The sequence below is a fragment of the Bufo gargarizans genome, chromosome 3 (assembly GCF_014858855.1).
Source record: "Bufo gargarizans isolate SCDJY-AF-19 chromosome 3, ASM1485885v1, whole genome shotgun sequence".
In the NCBI taxonomy this organism is placed as follows: Eukaryota; Metazoa; Chordata; class Amphibia; order Anura; family Bufonidae; genus Bufo; species Bufo gargarizans.
The window spans coordinates 29,234,595-29,254,767 of NC_058082.1; the positions used below are offsets into that span (position 1 = coordinate 29,234,595).

Genomic DNA, 20,173 nt, shown 5'->3' on the forward strand with positions numbered 1-20,173 from the left:
TTTCAAAAAGGCTCCCTGTCTACGTACCAAACTAGTACATAGTGCTAATCATCAAGAGAAGATAATCAAAGGGAACAAGTTTAACTGGCGTGGGTTCTGCTTGCCATGTAAGAATCGGAAAAATATAAAAATAAAATAAAATGCATATTCAATCTGTGCACTCCAATGAAAAAAGTGTGAATATAAAAGGTTAAAAGGGCAAATTACTTGTGAGAGTGTAGGGGTGGTTTACATGTTGGAGTGCCCATGTGGACTCCAATATGTGGGACGTACCCTCAGGAAGCTTAAAATGAGAATTCAGGAGCATGTGAGGAATATCAAGAGGGGGCTGGAAACCCATAGTGTTTCGATGCACTTTAAAATGGTGCACCGAAAAGATCCCAGTGGTTTGTTCTTTGTGGGGTTGGAACAAGTCAAGCCACACTGGCGTGGAGGGGATGGAGTAAAACGGATAAATAAACGAGAGGTGGAATGGATATATAAAATGGGAACGTTACAACCAAAAGGCCTGAATGCCGAATTTGATTTAAAACCTTGTCTTACCTGAAGCGATGAAGTGTTCTCGGTTGATCTAGGACCTGTGAGTGTGGTGTTGTATCGAGCTAGGACCTTCCAAGGTTGTGGAATTGAATTGGCTGGACAACATCATGCGATATGGGGGATTTGCCGTTTTTATGAATGGAGGAGGGCGGGCTAAGGCTAATTTGATCTGTGATTGGCCAGGAGATATAATGTGATGTGGGGGAGTTGCCGTCTTTATGAATGGAGGAGGGTGGGCTAAGGATAATGTGGTCTGTGATTGGTTAGGAGACTTATTAGAGTAAAGAGGGAGTAGTATGAATGAAACTGATAGTAAAGGAATATGAGTAGTCATAGATCGCTACAGGAGGTTATATACCGATGTATGATAGATCTATTTGTAATGTCCCTGTTTTATGTATTTTATGGATTTCATATTGTTTTATTGGACATGCATTTGTGTGATTTGAGGTCTTGATTATTTAAATTTATAATTGATTGGATCATGTGTGAGTGGGTAGGCGGGTGCAAACCAACCTGACCCGTTATAAGACCGCCCTGGAGTGGGTGGGATGAATACCCCTGATGAAGCTTGACTGAGCAAAACCTGGGTCGGGTGATTGATCCATTGTATATTGCTCGTATATACTTGTACATTGTGAGTATAATAAAACCATTTTTACTCCAATTTGCATGACGGTACTTCACTATTGGATGCAATTTTGGTGTTCCATAGAAGCTTGGAAAGGAGAGGAGGAGAGGCTTTGACTGGCCTGGTTGCTTCCACATGTCCGTGATTATTTTGCTGGCTTCGATTGTGGACTTCCTGTGACTTCTGAGGCAGCGCGGTCCAACCAAAAGAAACGCTTTCACCTGTGTGAACTGTACCCACGTCACCATTGGGACCTGCGACGCCACTAAGCAATGTACTTTTTTTGAGGCTTATTTATAAATTGTCAGGAATCATGATCCTGAATACAGGTGAATCTCTGTGGGAATGGAGATGATGAGGAGACATGAGAGGAGGGTGAGGTGTGGCTGATGAGCAGCAGCTCTTGTATGCAGTCTCCATTACCACAGCCTGTCCTGTCCGTCCTCTCTGTACTTCATGTCTCCTCATGAACTAAATTAAGATCTTATCATCTGTATTCAAGATAACCCCTGACAAGCAGAGCAGAGAGGGGGATGATGCAGCTCTTTACCTCAGTGTTGTAAAGTAATTTGTCCTTTTGTGCAATCAGGACAGGTTTTGTGTGAACTAATAGGACAGTAGCCATTTTGTTACGCTGATGATTGATCCCCAGACAAAACAAGCCATCATAAATAATGAAAGGTATTTAAGAATATATTTATAATAAAGTAATATTTAAGTATTTTCATTTTCTTAATTCCCAGAGAACCCGTTTAAGCTAAATTTTTATCAGTTCACAAAGAATTTAGCTTAAAGCTTAAAAAACCTTCGATATGTCATAGTCATCATCTTGGGCCCTGTGAGCGCTGTGCAAAAAAACTGCCCCAGAGGCGCCCATAGGCTTTAAAACCTATGAGCATCTACGGGGCCCAAGATTGTTAATTAAATCCATGTATTTTTATTTTTTTTTTTTTAACTCGTTTTATTGAAGTTTAACAGAAGGCATAAATCAAGACATCAGGAAGCCGTCACAGCCCTCGCAGGGGAGTTCCAGACTTCATATTACATTACACAAGAGCAGCATAAAAGACAGAGGCGACATCACTTAAAAGAAGCAATCACATCAGAATAGTCAGAAAATTGTGTTCCATAACGTCCTGTGCAGACACTTATTACATTGCTACATAATACCAGTCAGTGGGGTATTTCGAACAGGGCTCTGCCTACACAGAGTGCATATGCATGGGGTGTAAGGTCTGAGACGAGGAGCACCACTCCCCCACACCTTCTGCGGGCACTTCCTATGGGCATAGACCACTTTCTCCATAGACAGCTTAATTTACTAGTGCTTTCCACTGGCTGACTGTAGGAGGCCTGTCAGCCATCCATCTCAATGCTACCGCCTTCCTGGCCATGAACAGAGCCTCCCCCAAAAACACCCTCTGGTGATGCGTCCACAGCTCCTCATCTAGCACTCCTAGAATGCATATTTTAGGGCAATTGGCTACCTGGGCAGGGACCATTGTCGAGAGGACATCCACAACCCCTTTCCAAAAGGCCAGAAGAAAACTACAACCCCAAATCAAATGCCAGAAATCAGCCCTCTCCTCCTGACACCTATGGCACCTGCTGTTGGGAGATCCCCCCATTCTGTACAATCTGAGAGGGGATAAATAGCTTCTATGCAGTATAAACAGCTGAGTTAGTCTGTTATTCACCGAAGGAGAAACTTTAGCGGGCACTAACAGAGCCTCTTCCCATTCTTCAGCATCAAGTGTAGGAATAGAAGCTTTCCACTTCGCCTCTACCTCCAAAGGTTGGAATACCATGCGGTCTCCCAACAGGTGAGTGTATAATACAGAAATTATACCCTTGGGACCCTGGGATCTTAGCACCCCTATCAAGGGATACTTAGAGATGTTCCGATTCGCGCCACTAAACTGAGCAGCTAGGGGGTGCCTTAACTGGAGATACCTGTAGAAAAGAGTGTGGGGAATCTCGAACTTCTCCTGCAATTTCTGTAGAGATCTTAACACGCCCCCTACATACAAGTCCTCCAAGGACCGAACCCCACACCCTTTCCAAACCACCGACCCCTCCAGATTCGCTAAGTGCGGAAACATGGGATTATCCCAGACTGGAACTGCATCAGGTAAATCCTTATACGAGTTGAGCTTGGCTGCTTTCCAGACTTGATTAGCCAGCCTATGGGCAGTATCAGGCTAGGGGACTCCAACACAGGCCACAGGATAGTCAGATTAAGATACTCTTTCAGCCAGTACTCCGGCCCCGGCAAGTCCCCCTGCTTCACCCATGCCGCTATATACCTCAGCTGACTAGCTATGCAATATAGGAAAAAGTCAGGCAGGGCTGCCCCGCCTTGAAGTTTAGATCTCTGTAGTACGCTCAGGGAAAGCTTCCTCCTAGCTACACCCCAGACAAAAGCCGCTGTTAGCGAATGCAACCTGTCAAAGAAGGCTTTAGAGACCGGGGCACAAGCATGTGACAGGAGATGGAGACCCTTTGGAAGTAACACCATCTTGACCAAGTTCAATCTGCCCATTACCGAAAGCGGCAATGACTTCCATGTCTTAAACTTTTTAGTGAACAAAGATTCTATAGGGTCTATATTTCTTGCCACTGACGCATGAGGGTCCCTTGTGATCACAATACCAATGTATTTAAAGTGATACACCACCGGTAAATTATGGAAGCTTCCCGGCCAGTCATGTGTCCAGAGAGGCATAATAGCAGATTTCGTCCAGTTTATGTGCAAGCCCGAATAGGTGCCAAACCTCTCTATCACATCAATCGCACTCGGGAGAGTCCGCTCAGGCTCCCCCATAAACAGGAGTAGATCATCAGCATAAAGCCCTATTTTCTCTTCTCTATTTCCCCTGGAGATCCCCCAAAAAGGTTTCATCCTCTCTAATGCGTAGCGCCAAGTGTTCTATCACTACAGCAAACAGATCCATGTATTTTTGCAATAGGGTTTTATTAAAATTTTGCATTGTTTGGATTCTGCTGCTTCTATGTATCACAGCTATTATCAGCTGCAGAATGCCGTTCACAGTAAAAATCAAGATCTCGTCTGACGGTTCAGTCTCCAGCCCTTGTCTCTCCATCCCTAAATTATCTTCTATGTTGATTTAGAACCAAGTTCAAGTTTGATTTGGCCATAAATCCGCTTAGACGATGGTTCAGATGAGGAGAGAGAAGGGCTTGAGATTGAACCGTTTTTATACCAGAGCTTCTTTAAAGGGGTTGTCTCATCACAGACAACGGGGGCATTTCGCTAGGATATGCCCCCATTGTTTTATATATGCCGGTGCCTATATCGGGAATGCAGCCCGTAAGGTGGTGGCTGGAGGACTCTGGTCCGGCCACCACCAAGCAGTCTCCCCATAAAAATAGCTGAGTCAGCGCTCGGCTTTTTTTCGGTGGCCCTATAGAAAATGAATGGAGGGCGGCTGCACAAATCTGCATAAAGATCCACAATAGGAATGAACCTACAGGCTGCAGTAGTGACCCCGGAACGTACATACCTGCTTTGGGGTTAGCGACTCCTGGGAGACAGGATCCAGGTGCATGAACCTCTTGTCTTTCACCACAGCCAGCACATCGTGCAATACACACATCTCAGTCAGGGTTCCTCGTAAATGGTTCCGCACCGAGTCCCAGGGCCACAGGGATGGCTGAAATTTCACCAGACCTGCGGGGAACGAGGTTCGTAAATAGTGAATAAAATACTAAAAACATTTATTCACTTTCATCCAGAAAAAAAAGGAGTATAAAGCTACCGGACCTCACATCGTAAAATGCACAGAGTTCTACATTCCAACAGGGCTGGGTAAGGCCTTATTCACACAGTCCGTGTTCGGTCAGTGATTTCCATCTGTGATTGAGTCAAAACCAGGTGCGGCTCTAAACACAGGAGAAGATCTTTTCCTTAGACCTTAGATCCTGGTTTCAGCTCACAATCATTGACCAAAATACTGTCGTGTGAATGAGGCTTAAGGTGGTCGTCTCACTTCAGCAAAAGACATTTATTATGTAGAGAAAGTTAATACAAGGTTACTAATGTATTGTTATTATCCATATTGCTTCCATTGCTGGCTGGATTCATTTTTCCATCACATCATACACTGCTCGTTTCTATGGTTATGACCACCCTGTAATCCAGCAGTGGTGGTCGTGCTTGGACAGTATAGGAAAAAGCACCAGCCTATGTGGGCTCCTGCAGGCTCGGCCACCAGAGATCGCACTACATTTTTTCTGGAAGAGTAAAAATACTCCTCTTACCATTCTTGAGGAGTATTTTTACCCGAGGAGGAGTATGAAAGCCGCGGTAAGTCAGATACATAATACGTAGGCCTACACTTGCTCACATCTGCGTTTGGAGCCGCTGTTGCAGATTCTGTCAAAAAGACCGGACAAAAAAAGCCTTGTGTGCAGCACTTTTTTGGTCTGGTAAAAAGACAGGATCCCGATCAGAAACTGAATGGACTCCATCCTAGTCAGAGGGGTCTCTTCTGCTTCTTCGCTGGCCGGGCTGGGTTCACATCACGTTTTTGTCATACATTTAAAAAGACAGACAAAAAACGTATGTATGTTACCAGACGCCTCAGACAGGTGACATACTGCGGCATCCGTCACCATAGAGTTCCAGCTAAGGGCTAAAGTGTGGAAGGCTGCTGACCCCTGTGTCGTGTATCTTATAGGCAAAAAATACCGGTGGTGGTCTTCTACTGTATTCCACATGGAGATGATTAAAGGGGTCAATTACGTTTTGAAGCCCCCTTTACAAGGCCAAGGTGGGTGGGTGCTGGGAAACCTGCCGTCCATGGACTCCATGTGCAAACATTGGCCGCCAGCAGCAGCCGCGTCTACAGCAATCAAGATGGCGGAGGTCACGTCATTTACCCGTGTGCCCGGCTGTGTCCTCTTCTGTGCCGGCTCAGAGAGCATTCAGCGCATGCGCAGATACAGGGATCCTGCTGCGTGTCTGCACATGCGCTGAATGCTTTGAACTGCCATTTTCACTGCTATGGACGTGATGCTGGAGTCCAGTGTTTACACACAGAATCCATGCGAGGGGCCAAGAACTGGGGAGCTGCACTAAGAGATGGGGGAGGGATGGATTTCCTATGTCAGCGCCCTGCAGTGTGCGGCATAAAGGGGTCGCTATTCAATCCACTGAAAATAAATGGCGGCACGCTCCCCTGGGCGCCATATAACCAATGTATTCTCTATGTAACATGGACCCCACAGAGCACCATACAGCGACACAATGAGGGCCCACACTGCACAGTCCTGAGCGGCAGGGACTCTGTGCCCGGATTCATCCAGACTGGAGATTCCTACGTCAGACCTGATCTTCTGGGCGCCGGAGTGAGATGGACCAGATATATGAAGGGGAAGACGATTCTTAATAAATCAGACACTTCTCAGACCCTCCGTGCACCACAAAGTCGAATCCATGTCCCCCAGGAGCTGGATTAGACATGAGGCTTCGCTCCTCACCTTTTTAACTACTTTGGTAAATTAGCGACAAGCACAAAAAGTCACATATTATGGTGTAAATACAGCATGCGCCACAATCTGACTTTTTTTCCGCCACTATTGGACACACATAAACTTCATGATGCAGTTTCACTACAGACAAAGCCGGGAGGGGATCCAAAAAGAAGAAAAAGTTTAATAAAATACCACATAAGTGAAAAATAAGGCTAATAATCTAGAGGAGATAACAACCATTGTAGATACTGAGCAGTTGGCAGGAAGCATCATGGCGGCCAGGCTGTGGTGATGTCACAGAGCAGTGATCTACAACAGGTTCCTCTCTATGACATCACAATGTCCAGGAACCTAGAAGACACCTCTGCACAGTCGGCTCAGCGCCATTTTCTTGAGTTCACACCTCGGTGTAAACTGCATTTTGGCTCCGGAAGAGAGAGCTAGAACGTTTTCTAGTGTTTGCTTCCGATTATTTTCCCCTTCAAGGCCCAAAAACATCGGGGCCACTTGAGGACATTGTCATCAGGTCCAGCTCGGGAAACCAGAGATGGGATCCCGGGAATTACGACGGCTAAACGCTGATAACAACACCTGGCTCAGTCGCCCCGAGAACCAGGGTAAGTGACACTCTGAAGAAGAATTGGGCAGACTTTAATTTCATTATCTGTAGTGGGGACAACCAGTCTAAACTCCAACAGGACACATGGGGGCAACTATGTCATCTGGTGATAACTGAGATGTTTAAGGGGGTGAATATTAAGATGTTGAAGGAGGGAGGGGGGGCAGTACACCAAAATTCTGCTTTTAAAGATGTTATACATTTTGGAGCTTACTTACTCACATATTTTGAGAATTCTTTTTTTTTTTACACCACTCACTCAAGATATGTAAAGTGGGTGGTATGGTTAGCCTGTCTAGCGGATTTAAAGAGGACCTTCCACCGGTCCTGACATTACAATATAAGTACCTGGCACTGTAGGATATGTTGAGGAAATGTCCTCAAGCTTATTTTTTTCCCTATGGGCTGCTCCGATCCCCTGTTGTGCCCCCAGTTCTGGTTTCCCGCCCTTTCTACTAATCCATACCATTCGTAAGGGGAGGAGGAGATGGCTATGTTTCTCAGAGGGTGTCATGGCTGTGTCCTCCTTCCTGTACAGATGGTATGGATTAGCATACAGGGAGGGAAACCAGAACAGGGGGCACAATAGGGGAACGGAGCAGCCCATAGGAAAAAGAATAAGCTTAAGGACATCTCCTCAACATGTCCTACAGTGCCAGGTACTTATATTGTAATGTCAGGACCGATAAAAGGTCCTCTATAAAGGGGTTGTCTCACCTGCTCATTTCAGTCCTCTGTGCACGGCTCCCGGGGCACTTCCCGAGCTGTAGTGGGGGCGGTGCCTCTGCTGTAAGTGATTCAGCAGGCAAGCGGTGCTTAAATAATATAATCCCGCCCCTTACCTGTACATGCACACTCCTGAGGCTGCTAGTGTATCAGAATCACTAGCAGTCTCAGTGGAGCAGACCCTGTCCAGATCGTCACAACCAATGATAAGAGGTTGCCGTGTTCTGTTTCTTACATGAATGTGGAGAATGAGAGATGGCCGGGAATGGGAGGTAATGCGCATGCGTGCGGCCCCGTGAATTTTTGGTGATGTTTTTTTAATTTTCTAAGTCAATAGCTATACTTTAACAAAAAAACATGAAATCCTGCAGTTTTTGCATGAATTCCACTAAGCCTCATAATAGGTGCAACTTCTTGGTCTGTACAGATCACTTAACTGCAGTTACCTGCTTAGGCTAGTTTCACACTAGCGGCAAGGAACTCCGGCAGGTGAACAGCCTGCTGGATCTGTGCCGACGCTAGTGCACGCATGCCCCGGACTACCGCTCCAGCCCGCCCCTATTATAGTCAATGGGGCCGGAGCGGTAGTTCGGGGGTATGTGTGCACTAGCGGCAGCACGGATTCGACAGGCTGTTCACCCGCTTGAACAGCCTGCCGGAGTTCCTTGCCGCAAGTGTGAAAGTACCCTTATCTGTACACAGAGATTATACCATTACAGGCAGGATTTGGATGACAGATAACACAGGATCCACCAGGTGATGGTCAGAGCTCATCTCTTCTTTCCCTGTACAATGACCTCTGCACAGGTCACAGAGCATGCCTAGAAAACTCTCCCATAGAAGTCAGTGAGGTCCTCTCCTGAGTCCTGACCATTGTGTTTATAGTCTGTAGGGCTCTATAACAATCACATACTAGAAATACTTCCATTGTTACTCTTTTAGGTCAGACTATCCTGCGAGAACGGTTGCGATCCGCTCAGCGAACATCCAGGAGAGACAGGCAACATCGCAATGTCTCCGGAGTCAGAGCTCCTCATCGGCAAATACCATCTGCCAGAGAGAGGAGCCGCTCTCCTATAACACCTGCGCCGGCCCAAGCCCCCCGACCATCTGGGGAGAGCAGCCGGGAGAGTGCAGAGACCACCACCCCTGAGTTCCATCATCCTCGGCCCATACCACCGAGCCGCAGGACCAGGGAGATGCAGCCACCCAGGAGGTCTCCCATACACCCTGCAGAACGCCTCTTTAACATTCTAATACAGCTGCAGGGGATGGGCACCATGAGACCTCAGGCCATACCACCGCCGGAGCCCCCAACACCGGCTCCACTGGGTGTGCCCCACCAGCCTCCACCAAGCTCCAGGGCCGCGCAAATTGGAGACCTCCCTGCAAGGACCATCAATGCTGAGGAGAAACAGTCGTGTGTCATCTGCCTCACTGATTTCATCCGGGGTGAGCAGGTGACATCACTGCCCTGCGGCCACATCTACCACCAGGCCTGCATCGACCAATGGCTCCAAAACAGCCACCGCTGTCCCCTGTGCCGCAGGGACTGCATTTAAAGGAGCACAAGACCAACATCCGCTTCTTCTGTCATAAACATCAAGATAGAAGAAAACTGCGCAGTGCTCCGAGGGGGCGTGAAAATTGCTGTAAGAGTCTTTGGAGTTTGCCCAGGTAAGTGACTTTTACATGCAGCAAAATTTCCATAATTTTCCCACCAAATCCAATTGTAGATTAAAGACATTTTCCTCCATAAATATCTCATACTGTAATATAAAAGATCCACAGACGTCCTAACACAGAGCGTTATAACCGCGCAGCCACAAGACCTCAATAAGGAACTAAAGGGGTATTCCGGAGCCATGAAAAGCCGGCCCGATGGGCAGGGAATGTCTGAGAACAATAAAGGATGTTACTCTATTACCTTCTCGCTCCTGGTCTGACGGTCCTGGGCGCCGCTGCTCTCCACTTCCTGCTTGTGGACTCAGCATGGCAGGAAATAGATGGGAATGCCGCTCCACCAATCACTGGCTGCGGCAATTACTCCCATCATCCAATGACTGGCAGAACGGCATTTCCACCCATTTACTGCCATGTCGGGTACACAAGCAGGAGGTGGAGCGCAGCGCGGTCTGGGTATCATCACATCGGGGAGGTGAGTAACGTCCTGGACTGTTTTCTGAGAGGAGTAGCCCATCAGACCGGCTTTTCACCGCACCGGAATACCCTTTAAGCTCTGCTACATCTGTTCATATTTATATTTGCTTTTCAGAACCCAACCTATGGGAAGACTCCATCTTCATCACCATCCAACTTCATGCACATAAACAGCAATGACAAGACCGATACGTGTGCAGCACCACACAGACTACAGCTACTACCACGAGACTTAATTTTTTGGGGTGGACTTCCGCCTGAACCCCCTGAGTAGAACCTGGGTTAGTCTTTGGACCTCCTGATCTGCAAAAATTCTTACTCGATCCATCAGCACCTGCCATGGTCCACCTCCACTTCTTGAGGAATAAATATTGCTGGTGACTTATCGTACTTCTGCTCGTCCATTCTTATTGATGAGTGAATGTGTTTTCTTTCTCCATCTTTCTGATCACAGCGGGCTGCCTTCCATTTCCTCCCAGCATGGGGCAGGGTTTGGTCCCTGTAGTAATACAGTATGGCGCCTCTTCTAGCTCCCTTTTTGGGTGCAGTCCCCTCGTGGTATTCCCTTCTCTTACTGGTGTACTGAAAGGGCGGACCATGGTCCAAATCCAAATCCCGGTACCCAGGTGTCTGGACCCCCGCATGTTCTGATTTCAACTGTATCTGTGCCATCAGGACACAAACTGATATGTGGGGGATCCAGAGCCTGGTCTCGGGAGGGGCACTTCCAGATTATTTTCTGATTTTCTGTCCGCTGCCACAAAACAATGGTGCTTATAGAACAGACTACACAGTGTGGAGGTATACTGTATATTGTGTGGCACAGTGTCTGCGGTATACTGTATATTGTGTGGCACAGTGTAGCGGTATACTGTATATCGTGTGGCACAGTAGCGGTATACTGTATATTGTGTGGCACAGTAGCGGTATACTGTATATTGTGTGGCACAGTGTATGCTATATGTGTATAACAAACATAAAAACACAAATGCAATCGCACTCTGCAACCAGCACTCTGCCTTGCCTCTATGCTGGATGTTGAATGAGGCATTGGTGTACATTTTGGCCAAAGCGTAATAAGCCACTCACCACGTCAAGGTCGCCTTCATGAGTGGTCCCTAACACTAGTTCCTAACTGTTATGGGCCATGCATGTTGGTACTTGCATCCGTGGATCCGATGAAAGTTGTAATGGCACCGGACGAGGTTACAAGCAGAGTGTGCTTGGCGTGCATGCTGTGCCTGCGCTCCCTGGAATTTGTGTGGCTGTCACAACTAGTGTTAGGGACCACTCATGGAGGCGACCTTGACGTGGTGAGTGGCTTATTACGCTTTGGCCAAAATGTACACCAATGCATCATTCAACATCCAGCATAGAGGCAGGGCAGAGTGCTGGTTGCAGAGTGCGATTGCATTTGTGTTTTTGCGTTTGTATCTGTATTTCGCCATAGCAATCTGCACCTGCATAGGGTTGTGCTGACTGAACCCCCCCACATAACATAAACATACTCCACATGAATACTTACAGTTACTTGGCTTGGCCCTTGGGGATCTCGGACGCCACTTCAACACTTTGGCCGGGGGCTCGGCGGAGCTGATGAGGTGTTTTATCCTAATGAGAAAGATTTCATAATAAGGATTTGGAGAAGGGGCAGAGGGATAGCAGAGCCGGGAGAGGCCGGTGCTGCTACTAGGGGGTCATACCATTGGGGAGTAATAAAGCCCACCATAATGCCCCCCCAGTAGTAATAATTCTCCTTATAATGTGACCGTGCAAAAAATACCCCCTTGTAATGCCCCCAGTTGAGCTAATGTCCCCATAATGTACCAGTATAAAATACCCCTATATAGTGCCCCCAGTAAATGCCTCCATAGTGCTCCACACCCTCCTTCCTCCTAGTGCCCCCTATAATGTACCAGTATAAAATGTCCCAGTAGATGCTCTCAGTGTCCCCCATAATTTTCAAGTATAATATACTCCTTCTTAGTGCCCCCCGTAGATGACACTGATAACAGCCCCCCCCCCACTGTGCCAGAATAACAGCCCCCCCCCCCCCAAGTGCCAGAATAACAGCCCCCCCCCCCAAGTGCCAGAATAACAGCCCCCCCCCAAGTGCCAGAATAACAGCCCCCCCCCAAGTGCCAGAATAACAGCCCCCCCCCCAAGTGCCAGAATAACAGCCCCCCCCCCCCAAGTGCCAGAATAACAGCCCCCCCCCCCCAAGTGCCAGAATAACAGCCCCCCCCCCCCAAGTGCCAGAATAACAGCCCCCCCCCCCAAGTGCCAGAATAACAGCCCCCCCCCCCAAGTGCCAGAATAACAGCCCCCCCCCCCAAGTGCCAGAATAACAGCCCCCCCCCCCCAAGTGCCAGAATAACAGCCCCCCCCCCCAAGTGCCAGAATAACAGCCCCCCCCCCCAAGTGCCAGAATAACAGCCCCCCCCCCCCAAGTGCCAGAATAACAGCCCCCCCCCCCCAAGTGCCAGAATAACAGCCCCCCCCCCCAAGTGCCAGAATAACAGGCCCCCCCCCCCCCCCCCCCAATGTGCCTGTAAAACTATTGTACATCTAAAAAAAATAAAAGAACACTTATACTTACCGCCATGTCAGTGATGCGGTGCAGGCCTCTTCCGGCCTGTGTCCCGCGCTGTATGGCTCAGGCGGCGAGATGATGTAATTGCGCCGCCTGCGCCGGCCTCTGATAGGCACTAGGCCTGCAGCCGATCAGAGGAAGGGAAAGGGACACGCCTCTCCCTCCCCTGCACCGCCGCAGCACTTCCATCTGTATCGCTGTCCTGAGGACGGCGATTGCGATACAGATGACTATGGAGATGAGCGCTTCCACAATGGAAGAGCTCATCTCCCTGTGCCCTGCCGCCGCTTCCCACTTCTGAGCAGGGCCGCGCCGCAGCTCGAGGGGAGGGGGGGTTGGGAGGCTTCCGCCAGTGATATGTCAGGGATCTGCGGATGACGCACTGTTATGGCCAGAGGTCGCACTACATTTTTTCTGTAACAGTAAAAATACCCCTCTTACCATTTTTGAAGAGTATTTTTAGCCGAGGTGGAGAACAAGAGTGGCAGGAGCACAAATACATAATCCGCAGGCCTACACTTGTTCACATCGGCGTTGGAGGGTCCGGTCAGGGCTCTGTCGAAAGACCAGACAAAAAAGCCTCGTGTGCAGCACTTATTTGTCTGGTAAAAAAGACTATGAATGGAAACTGAATGGACTCCATCATAGTCGGCGGGGTCCGTTCAGCTTCTTCCCGGTCCGTCAGGACGGGTTCACATCACATTTTTGTCATACATTTAACGGACACACAAAAAAACGTATATATGTTAACAGACGCCCGAGACAGACGCCGTACTGTGACACCATAGAGTTCCATTGTAAAAAAAAATAATACATTAAAAAAACCAGTATACGTTAGCCTATGCTGCACTTTGCAGGATGGAAAAACATGATACACCACGCTTTCCCATCCTGAAAAATAATAATTTTTTACAATGGAACTCTATGAAGACGGATGACACAGTATGGCATCTGTCTGAGGCGTCCGTTAGCGCATATGGTTTTTGTGTATGCTAAACGCAAGACAAAAACCCACCCTTACGTGCCCGTTAGTTTCGCTATTCTGGTCGTCTAATGGAGCAGAACAAAATAAATAAACAGCGGTGGTGTGAACAGGGCCTGAGAGGTGAGCGTGCAGGAAACCACTAACATGAGGTAACTATAGCGAAGTGATGTCCAGTCCAATATGGCGGACCCTCCCTGTACTTTATCACTTGGCTATAATAGCCTGCTGTGCATTCACCACATACATACCACACACACAGATACATACATACCACACACACAGATACATACATACCCCACACACAGATACATACATACCCCACACACAGATACATACATACCCCACACACAGATACATACATACCCCACACACAGATACATACATACCCCACACACAGATACATACATACCCCACACACAGATACATACATACCCCACACACAGATACATACATACCCCACACACAGATACATACATACCCCACACACAGATACATACATACCCCACACACAGATACATACATACCCCACACACAGATACATACATACCCCACACACAGATACATACATACCCCACACACAGATACATACATACCCCACACACAGATACATACATACATACATACATCCCACACTGCTGCTGTCACATTGCTCTGTGCGTCCATCTTGATGTCCAGGCCATGTTTGGCTAGCGCACCCCGCTCTCCTTACTACAGCCGCCCCTCCCCCTCCTTCTTCCAGCTCCCGCCAGCCTCCCCTGCTGCAGGGGCCTGTAACGCTCCTTGCTGTAAGGAGCTTTATTATTGGTTATTACAGGCTGCGCTGATGAATGTGAGGGAAAAGTCTTAGGGCTGTTTCACACGAGCAGATGCCGTGCGTGACATCCGCTGCGTGAATGACAGCCAAGACCCGATGCGGACAGCAGAGGCACGGAGCAGTAACATGACTGATAATGCTCCGTGTCTCTCTGTGACCTTTTTACTACAAAATCACAGTGAGATAAAGTTGTCACTCTGATTTCGTAGTAAAGAGGTCACAGAGAGGCACGGAGCATTATCAGTCATGTTACTGCTCCGTGCCTCTGCTGTCCGCATCGGGTCTTGGCTGTCATTCACGCAGCAGATGTCACGCACGGCATCCACTCGTGTGAAACAGCCCTAAGATGTAACGGTACGCCTTAGGCCCCTTGCAGACGAGCGTTTTGTCACGCTGCGAGTTCGAAGCGCAGCTCCCGGCCTGATGTCCCAGCACATAATGCTGCCAGTGTTATCCAATACGTTCCAGAACTGTAAGGCCCCTTTCACACGAGCGAGTATTCCACGCGGATGCGATGCGAGAGTTGAACGCATTGCACCCGCACTGAATCCTGACCCATTCATTTCTATGGGGCTGTTCACATGAGCGGTGATTTTCACGCATCACTTATGCGTTGCGTGAAAATCGCAGCATGCTCTTCTTTGTGCGTTGCGATAATCCACGCAACGTAGGCCCCATAGAAGTGAATGGGGTTGCGTGAAAATCGCAAGCATCCGCAAGCAAGTGCGGTGCGATTTTCACGCATGGTTGCTAGGTGACAGTCTATTCACTGTATTATTTTCCCTTATAACATGGTTATAAGGGAAAATAATAGCATTCTGACTACAGAATGCATCGTATAATAGTGCTGGAAGGGTTAAAAAAATAAAAAAGTTAAATCACCTTATCCTCTTGATCACGTAGTTCGTTCCCGGTCTGTTCTTTGCTAGCTGTGGGCTTGGGCTAAAGGACCTGTGGTGATGTCAGATCACATGCTCCATCACCACGGTGATGGACCATGGTGATGGAGCATGTGATCTGACGTCACCACAGGTCATTCAGCTCAAGCCCACAGCTAGCAAAGAACAGACCGGGAACGAACTACGCGAACAAGAGGATAAGGTGAGTTAACTTTTTTATTTTTTTAACCCTTCCAGCACTATTATACTATGCATTCTGTAGTCAGAATGCTATTATTTTCCCTTATAACCATGTTATAAGGGAAAATAATACAATCTTCAGAACATCAATCCCAAGCCCGAACTTCTGTGAAGAAGTTCGGGTTTGGGTACCAAACATGAGCGATTTTTCTCACGCGAGTGCAAAACGCATGACAATGTTTTGCACTCGCGCGGAAAAATCGCGCATTTTCCCGCAACGCACCCGCCTCTTATCCGGGCAAAAAACATGACGCCCGTGTGAAAGAGGCCTAAGGGTTACATAGCATCTTAATGCTATGTGACCCCGTCAGCGCTGGGAGGTCAGGACGGGAGCTGCGCTGCTTGTCTGCAAGGGGCCTAAGGGCTCTTTCACACTTGCGTTCTTTTCTTCCGGCATAGAGTTCCGTCGTCGGGGCTCTATGCCGGAAGAATCCTGATCAGTTTTATCCTAATGCATTCTGAATGGAGTGAAATCCGTTCAGGATGCATCAGGATGTCTTCAGTTCCGGACCGGAAAGTTTTTTGGCCGGAGAAAATACTGCAGCATGCTGCGCTTTTTGCTCCGGCCAAAAATCCTGAACACTTGCCGCAAGGCCGGATCCGGAATTAATGCCCATTGAAAGGCATTGATCCGGATCCGGCCTGAATGGTTACCATGGCTGCCGGGACGCTAAAGTCCTGGCAGCCATGGTAAAGTGTAGTGGGCAGCGGGGGAGCAGTATACTTACCATCCTTGCGGCTCCCGGGGCGCTCCAGAGTGACGTCAGGGCGCCCCACGTGCATGGATGACGTGATCGCATGGCACTTCATCCATGCGCATGGGGCGCTCTGACGTCACTCTGGAGCGCCCCGGGAGCCGCACGGACTGTAAGTATACCGCTCCCCACTACTACTATGGCAACCAGGACCGTCTTCAAATGCTTTCAGTACACTTGCGTTTTTCCGGATCCGGCGTGTAATTCCGGCAAGTGGAGTACACGCCGGATCCGGACAACGCAAGTGTGAAAGAGGCCTTAGACTTTTCCCCGGGAGTAAAACGGCCTAGATGCTTGAGCAGGTGTTATTGCGACCTCTAAGCACGACCACCACTGCTGGATTGCAGGGTGGTTGTAACCATGGAAACGAGCAGTGTATAATGTGATGGAAAAATGAATCCAGCCAGCAAAGGAGGTAATATGGACAATCACAATACATTAGTAAGAGCATTGTATTAACGTTCTCTACATGATAAATGCTATTTGCTGAAGTGAGACAACTAGTGTTGAGCGAACTTGTGTTTTCAAGTTCAGAGTACAAATTTTGGTTTTTATTTAAGAATTTCATTATGGATTCCGCTACCATGGAGGATAACTTATGGTCCATGGTAGCGGAATCCATAATGGAATTCTTAGATAACCCGAATGCCGAACTTGAAAACACAAGGTCGCTCAACACTAGAGACAACCCCTTAAAAGTGCGATATACTGCAGACGGCACGCACTAGAAATCTGCAAACAGAGCTGAGTCTGTGGGTTCCACATCATCAGTTATTACAGATGTTATCTTAAAGGGGTTGTCTTATCTGAGACATTCCAATGTCAGATAGGCATGAGTCCCAACTATGAGACCCATCTCCAGACCCCCCCCCCCCCCCATGGAGCCTTCTCTATTCATTTCTATGGCAGTTACGAAAATAGTTGAGCGATTGTAGATTGTACTTCCATCAGTCCCACAGAAATGAACGGGGGGTGACTGTGCTTGCGTGGCTGCTCTCACGTTCTGAGGTGGGACCCAACCTATCTTAGCGATACGCCATCAATGTCTCAGATGAGATGACCCCCTTCATAGCCTTTTAGTGGCTTTTTCCCCCCCAAAACCACTGGCCCTAGATCTGAGCTCAAAGCCTATGTTAAAGGGGTCGTCTCACTTCAGTAAATAGCATTCATCATGTAGAGGAAGTTAATACCAGGCTCTTACTAATGTATTGCGATTGCCCATATTGCCTCCTTTGCTGGCTGGATTCATTTTTCCATCACATTATACACTGCTCGTCCATGGTTACGACCACCCTGCAATCCATCAGCGGTGGTTGTGCTTGCACACTATAGGAAAAAAAGTGTCAGCCTCTCTGGTAGCCGGGACCATGGGAGCGTGCATAGGCTAGTGCTTTTTCCTATAGTGTGCAAGCACGGCCACCACTGCTGGATTGCAGGGTGATCTGTAACCATGGATACGAGCAGTGTATAATGTGATGGAAAAATGAATCCAGCCAGCAAAGGAGGAAAAATGGACACTCACAATACATTAGTAAGGGCCTTGTATTAACTTTCTCTACATGATAAATGGCCCTTGCTGAAGTGAGACAGCCCTTTAAATATGAAACGCAGGACACACAGTTTTTTTTTTTTTTTTTTTAGAGCAATCTGTAGGTTAAATGTTGGTGGAGCTGACGTCTGTCACTGCCCCCATTACACGTAAAGAGAGGGGAACAAGCTCAACACCTCTGGAGGAGGCTTGTGTCCCCGAAAAGAAAAAAAGGGAGTGGGCATGTGGAAATCCAACATGGCCAATCATTCTCTACCCCGTCATCTGCCACAACATTAGATCATCGGCTCACATCCCATTGACATCTATAGAGAGCATCTTCTATGGCAACCTGCGGCTCTCCAGCTGTTGTAAAACTACAACTCCCACCGTGCTCTGTTGTGTGCTGATAGCTGTAGGCAGTCTGGGCACACTGGGAGTTGTGGTTTAGCAACAGCTGGAGGGCCGCAGGTTGGCCAGGCATGTTCAATGGGAGGTGGAATCGGGGAAAGGGATGTCAGCAATAAGATATAACCAATGGGAAATCCAATGAGATCTGCAATCAGTCAAAACCCCGCGTACCATAAATGACAGCAACCACATCGGCCGATCTCCCTCCACACTCACCTTCCTCCTCCTCCTCCTCCTGATCCCCCCAGTCGTTCTCCTGGGGTGCGATCCCCTCCCCAGTCCCTTCTTCATCAGAATCCTGGCCGAAGTCTATCCTCTGCGCCAGGCGGGCCAGGTTCTGCGACATAGACAGCGGCTGCACATAGGTCTCCGAGCCATCCAGCCCCACTTCTTGTATCTGCTTCTCGCCGGAAGACTCGATGCTGATCTGTACCGCCGGCCCCCCCGACATGATCGGTCAGATCTGTACAGGAGCGGTGATGGCTGAATGGTAGACGCTAGAATGGAGTTGTTAGAAGGAGGTTCGTGACGTCACTGGTCACATGCTCCTTCAGGTCACATGACAAACCCCGACTGCTGGTGGAAAAGGAGGAGGGGCTGTGCGTGCGAGCGGCGTAGTGACGTAATGTGCGCGGCAGTGGTGGAGTGCACAGAGCTTCGTGGGGAGCAGTGAGGGCTGAGGGGCAGCGTATAGAGCTCATACTCGGGGGGCGGTGGGGTTCAAGTGGAGTGGAAGGGGAATCTGGTGCAATTACGGGGGTTTATAGTACAGATCCGGCTGTGGCCACGAGGGCGCAGATCTGAGGGGGAGCGGGCATGTACTGTGTTCTGGGGCCACGAGGGCGCAGATCTTTGCTGAGGGCCTTCATGATGGGAAATGAGGTGTGATGTCAGTGGTCACTTGACTTAGCTGATACTCATGTTGGGGAGAGCTATGGGTAGCACAGATGGCGATCTATCTGTATTAACCCGTAGGATAAATCCCAGTGCCGTACATGTACGGCGCTGTGTATCCCCGATCCCTGAACGAAATCTCTCGGTGGCCGGCATACGATGGCTGATCTGCACGGCAGGCAGCCATCTTTCCTACGGGCACAGGGAGGTTTTTCCGCCCCCTCACCCCCATTATTCATAGAGCTGCAGGGGGGGGGGGGTGGTACAGGGGTGACTGGTGCTGAACTAGTCAGCACCAGTCTCCCCTGAGGTCAGACGGGTCGCCAGTGTTTGGCGTCCCCTGCCAGCACTGTGATTGGCAGGAATAACGCTACAGCAGCACAAGAAAGGGCAGAACCCCCCCCCCCCGTCCTTTTTTTCCGGACGCCATTTAGTTTTCCAGCTCTGCACCACTTTTTGTGCGTGCGAGCTCTGACCGCCACGTGCTTTTCAGTGCATACGTGACTGATCAGCACCTAGGGATTATTTTTTGCGCTTTTTTTTGTTGCCAATTTTCCTTTTTTTTTTTTGTTCAAAAATAAGAAATTGTAGTTAGGGTTTTATATAAATAAATATATATATATATAGAGTTCTATATATGTAGATATAAGTAAATTTTTAGCCAGTGTTCACTTTTTTGACACTGTAGTGAATTTTTATACTACAGTTTTTGCACGATCTGTGTGCGTGCTGCAGAGCACCGATCAGTAGTGTGCTCATTCGCATCTGCACATTTTTCTATTTTATTTAAAAAAAAAATTTGTGTGAAAAAACACCTGCAGTTAGTGGTAGTTAGATATATATTTCAGTTGGGGTCCATTCACACGTCCGTAGTGTATTGCG

The 20,173-nt window shown here is 48.4% G+C and overlaps 1 protein-coding gene across 2 annotated transcripts in view; it reads right to left on the reverse strand.

Annotated features, from left to right (window-relative positions):
* The window catches only part of MED17 (mediator complex subunit 17), a 50,379-nt gene extending 31,452 nt beyond the window's left edge, over nt 1-18,927 (reverse strand). For both annotated transcript variants that reach the window (XM_044286159.1, XM_044286158.1), the window contains exons 1-2: nt 18,614-18,927; nt 4,696-4,862 (exon numbers count right to left, since the gene is read on the reverse strand). In XM_044286159.1, coding sequence (XP_044142094.1) covers nt 4,696-4,862; nt 18,614-18,848 — 402 coding nt within the window. In that variant the 5' untranslated portion in view covers nt 18,849-18,927. The remainder of the gene's footprint in view (nt 1-4,695; nt 4,863-18,613) is intronic.
* Between the last annotated feature and the right edge of the window lie 1,246 nt (nt 18,928-20,173).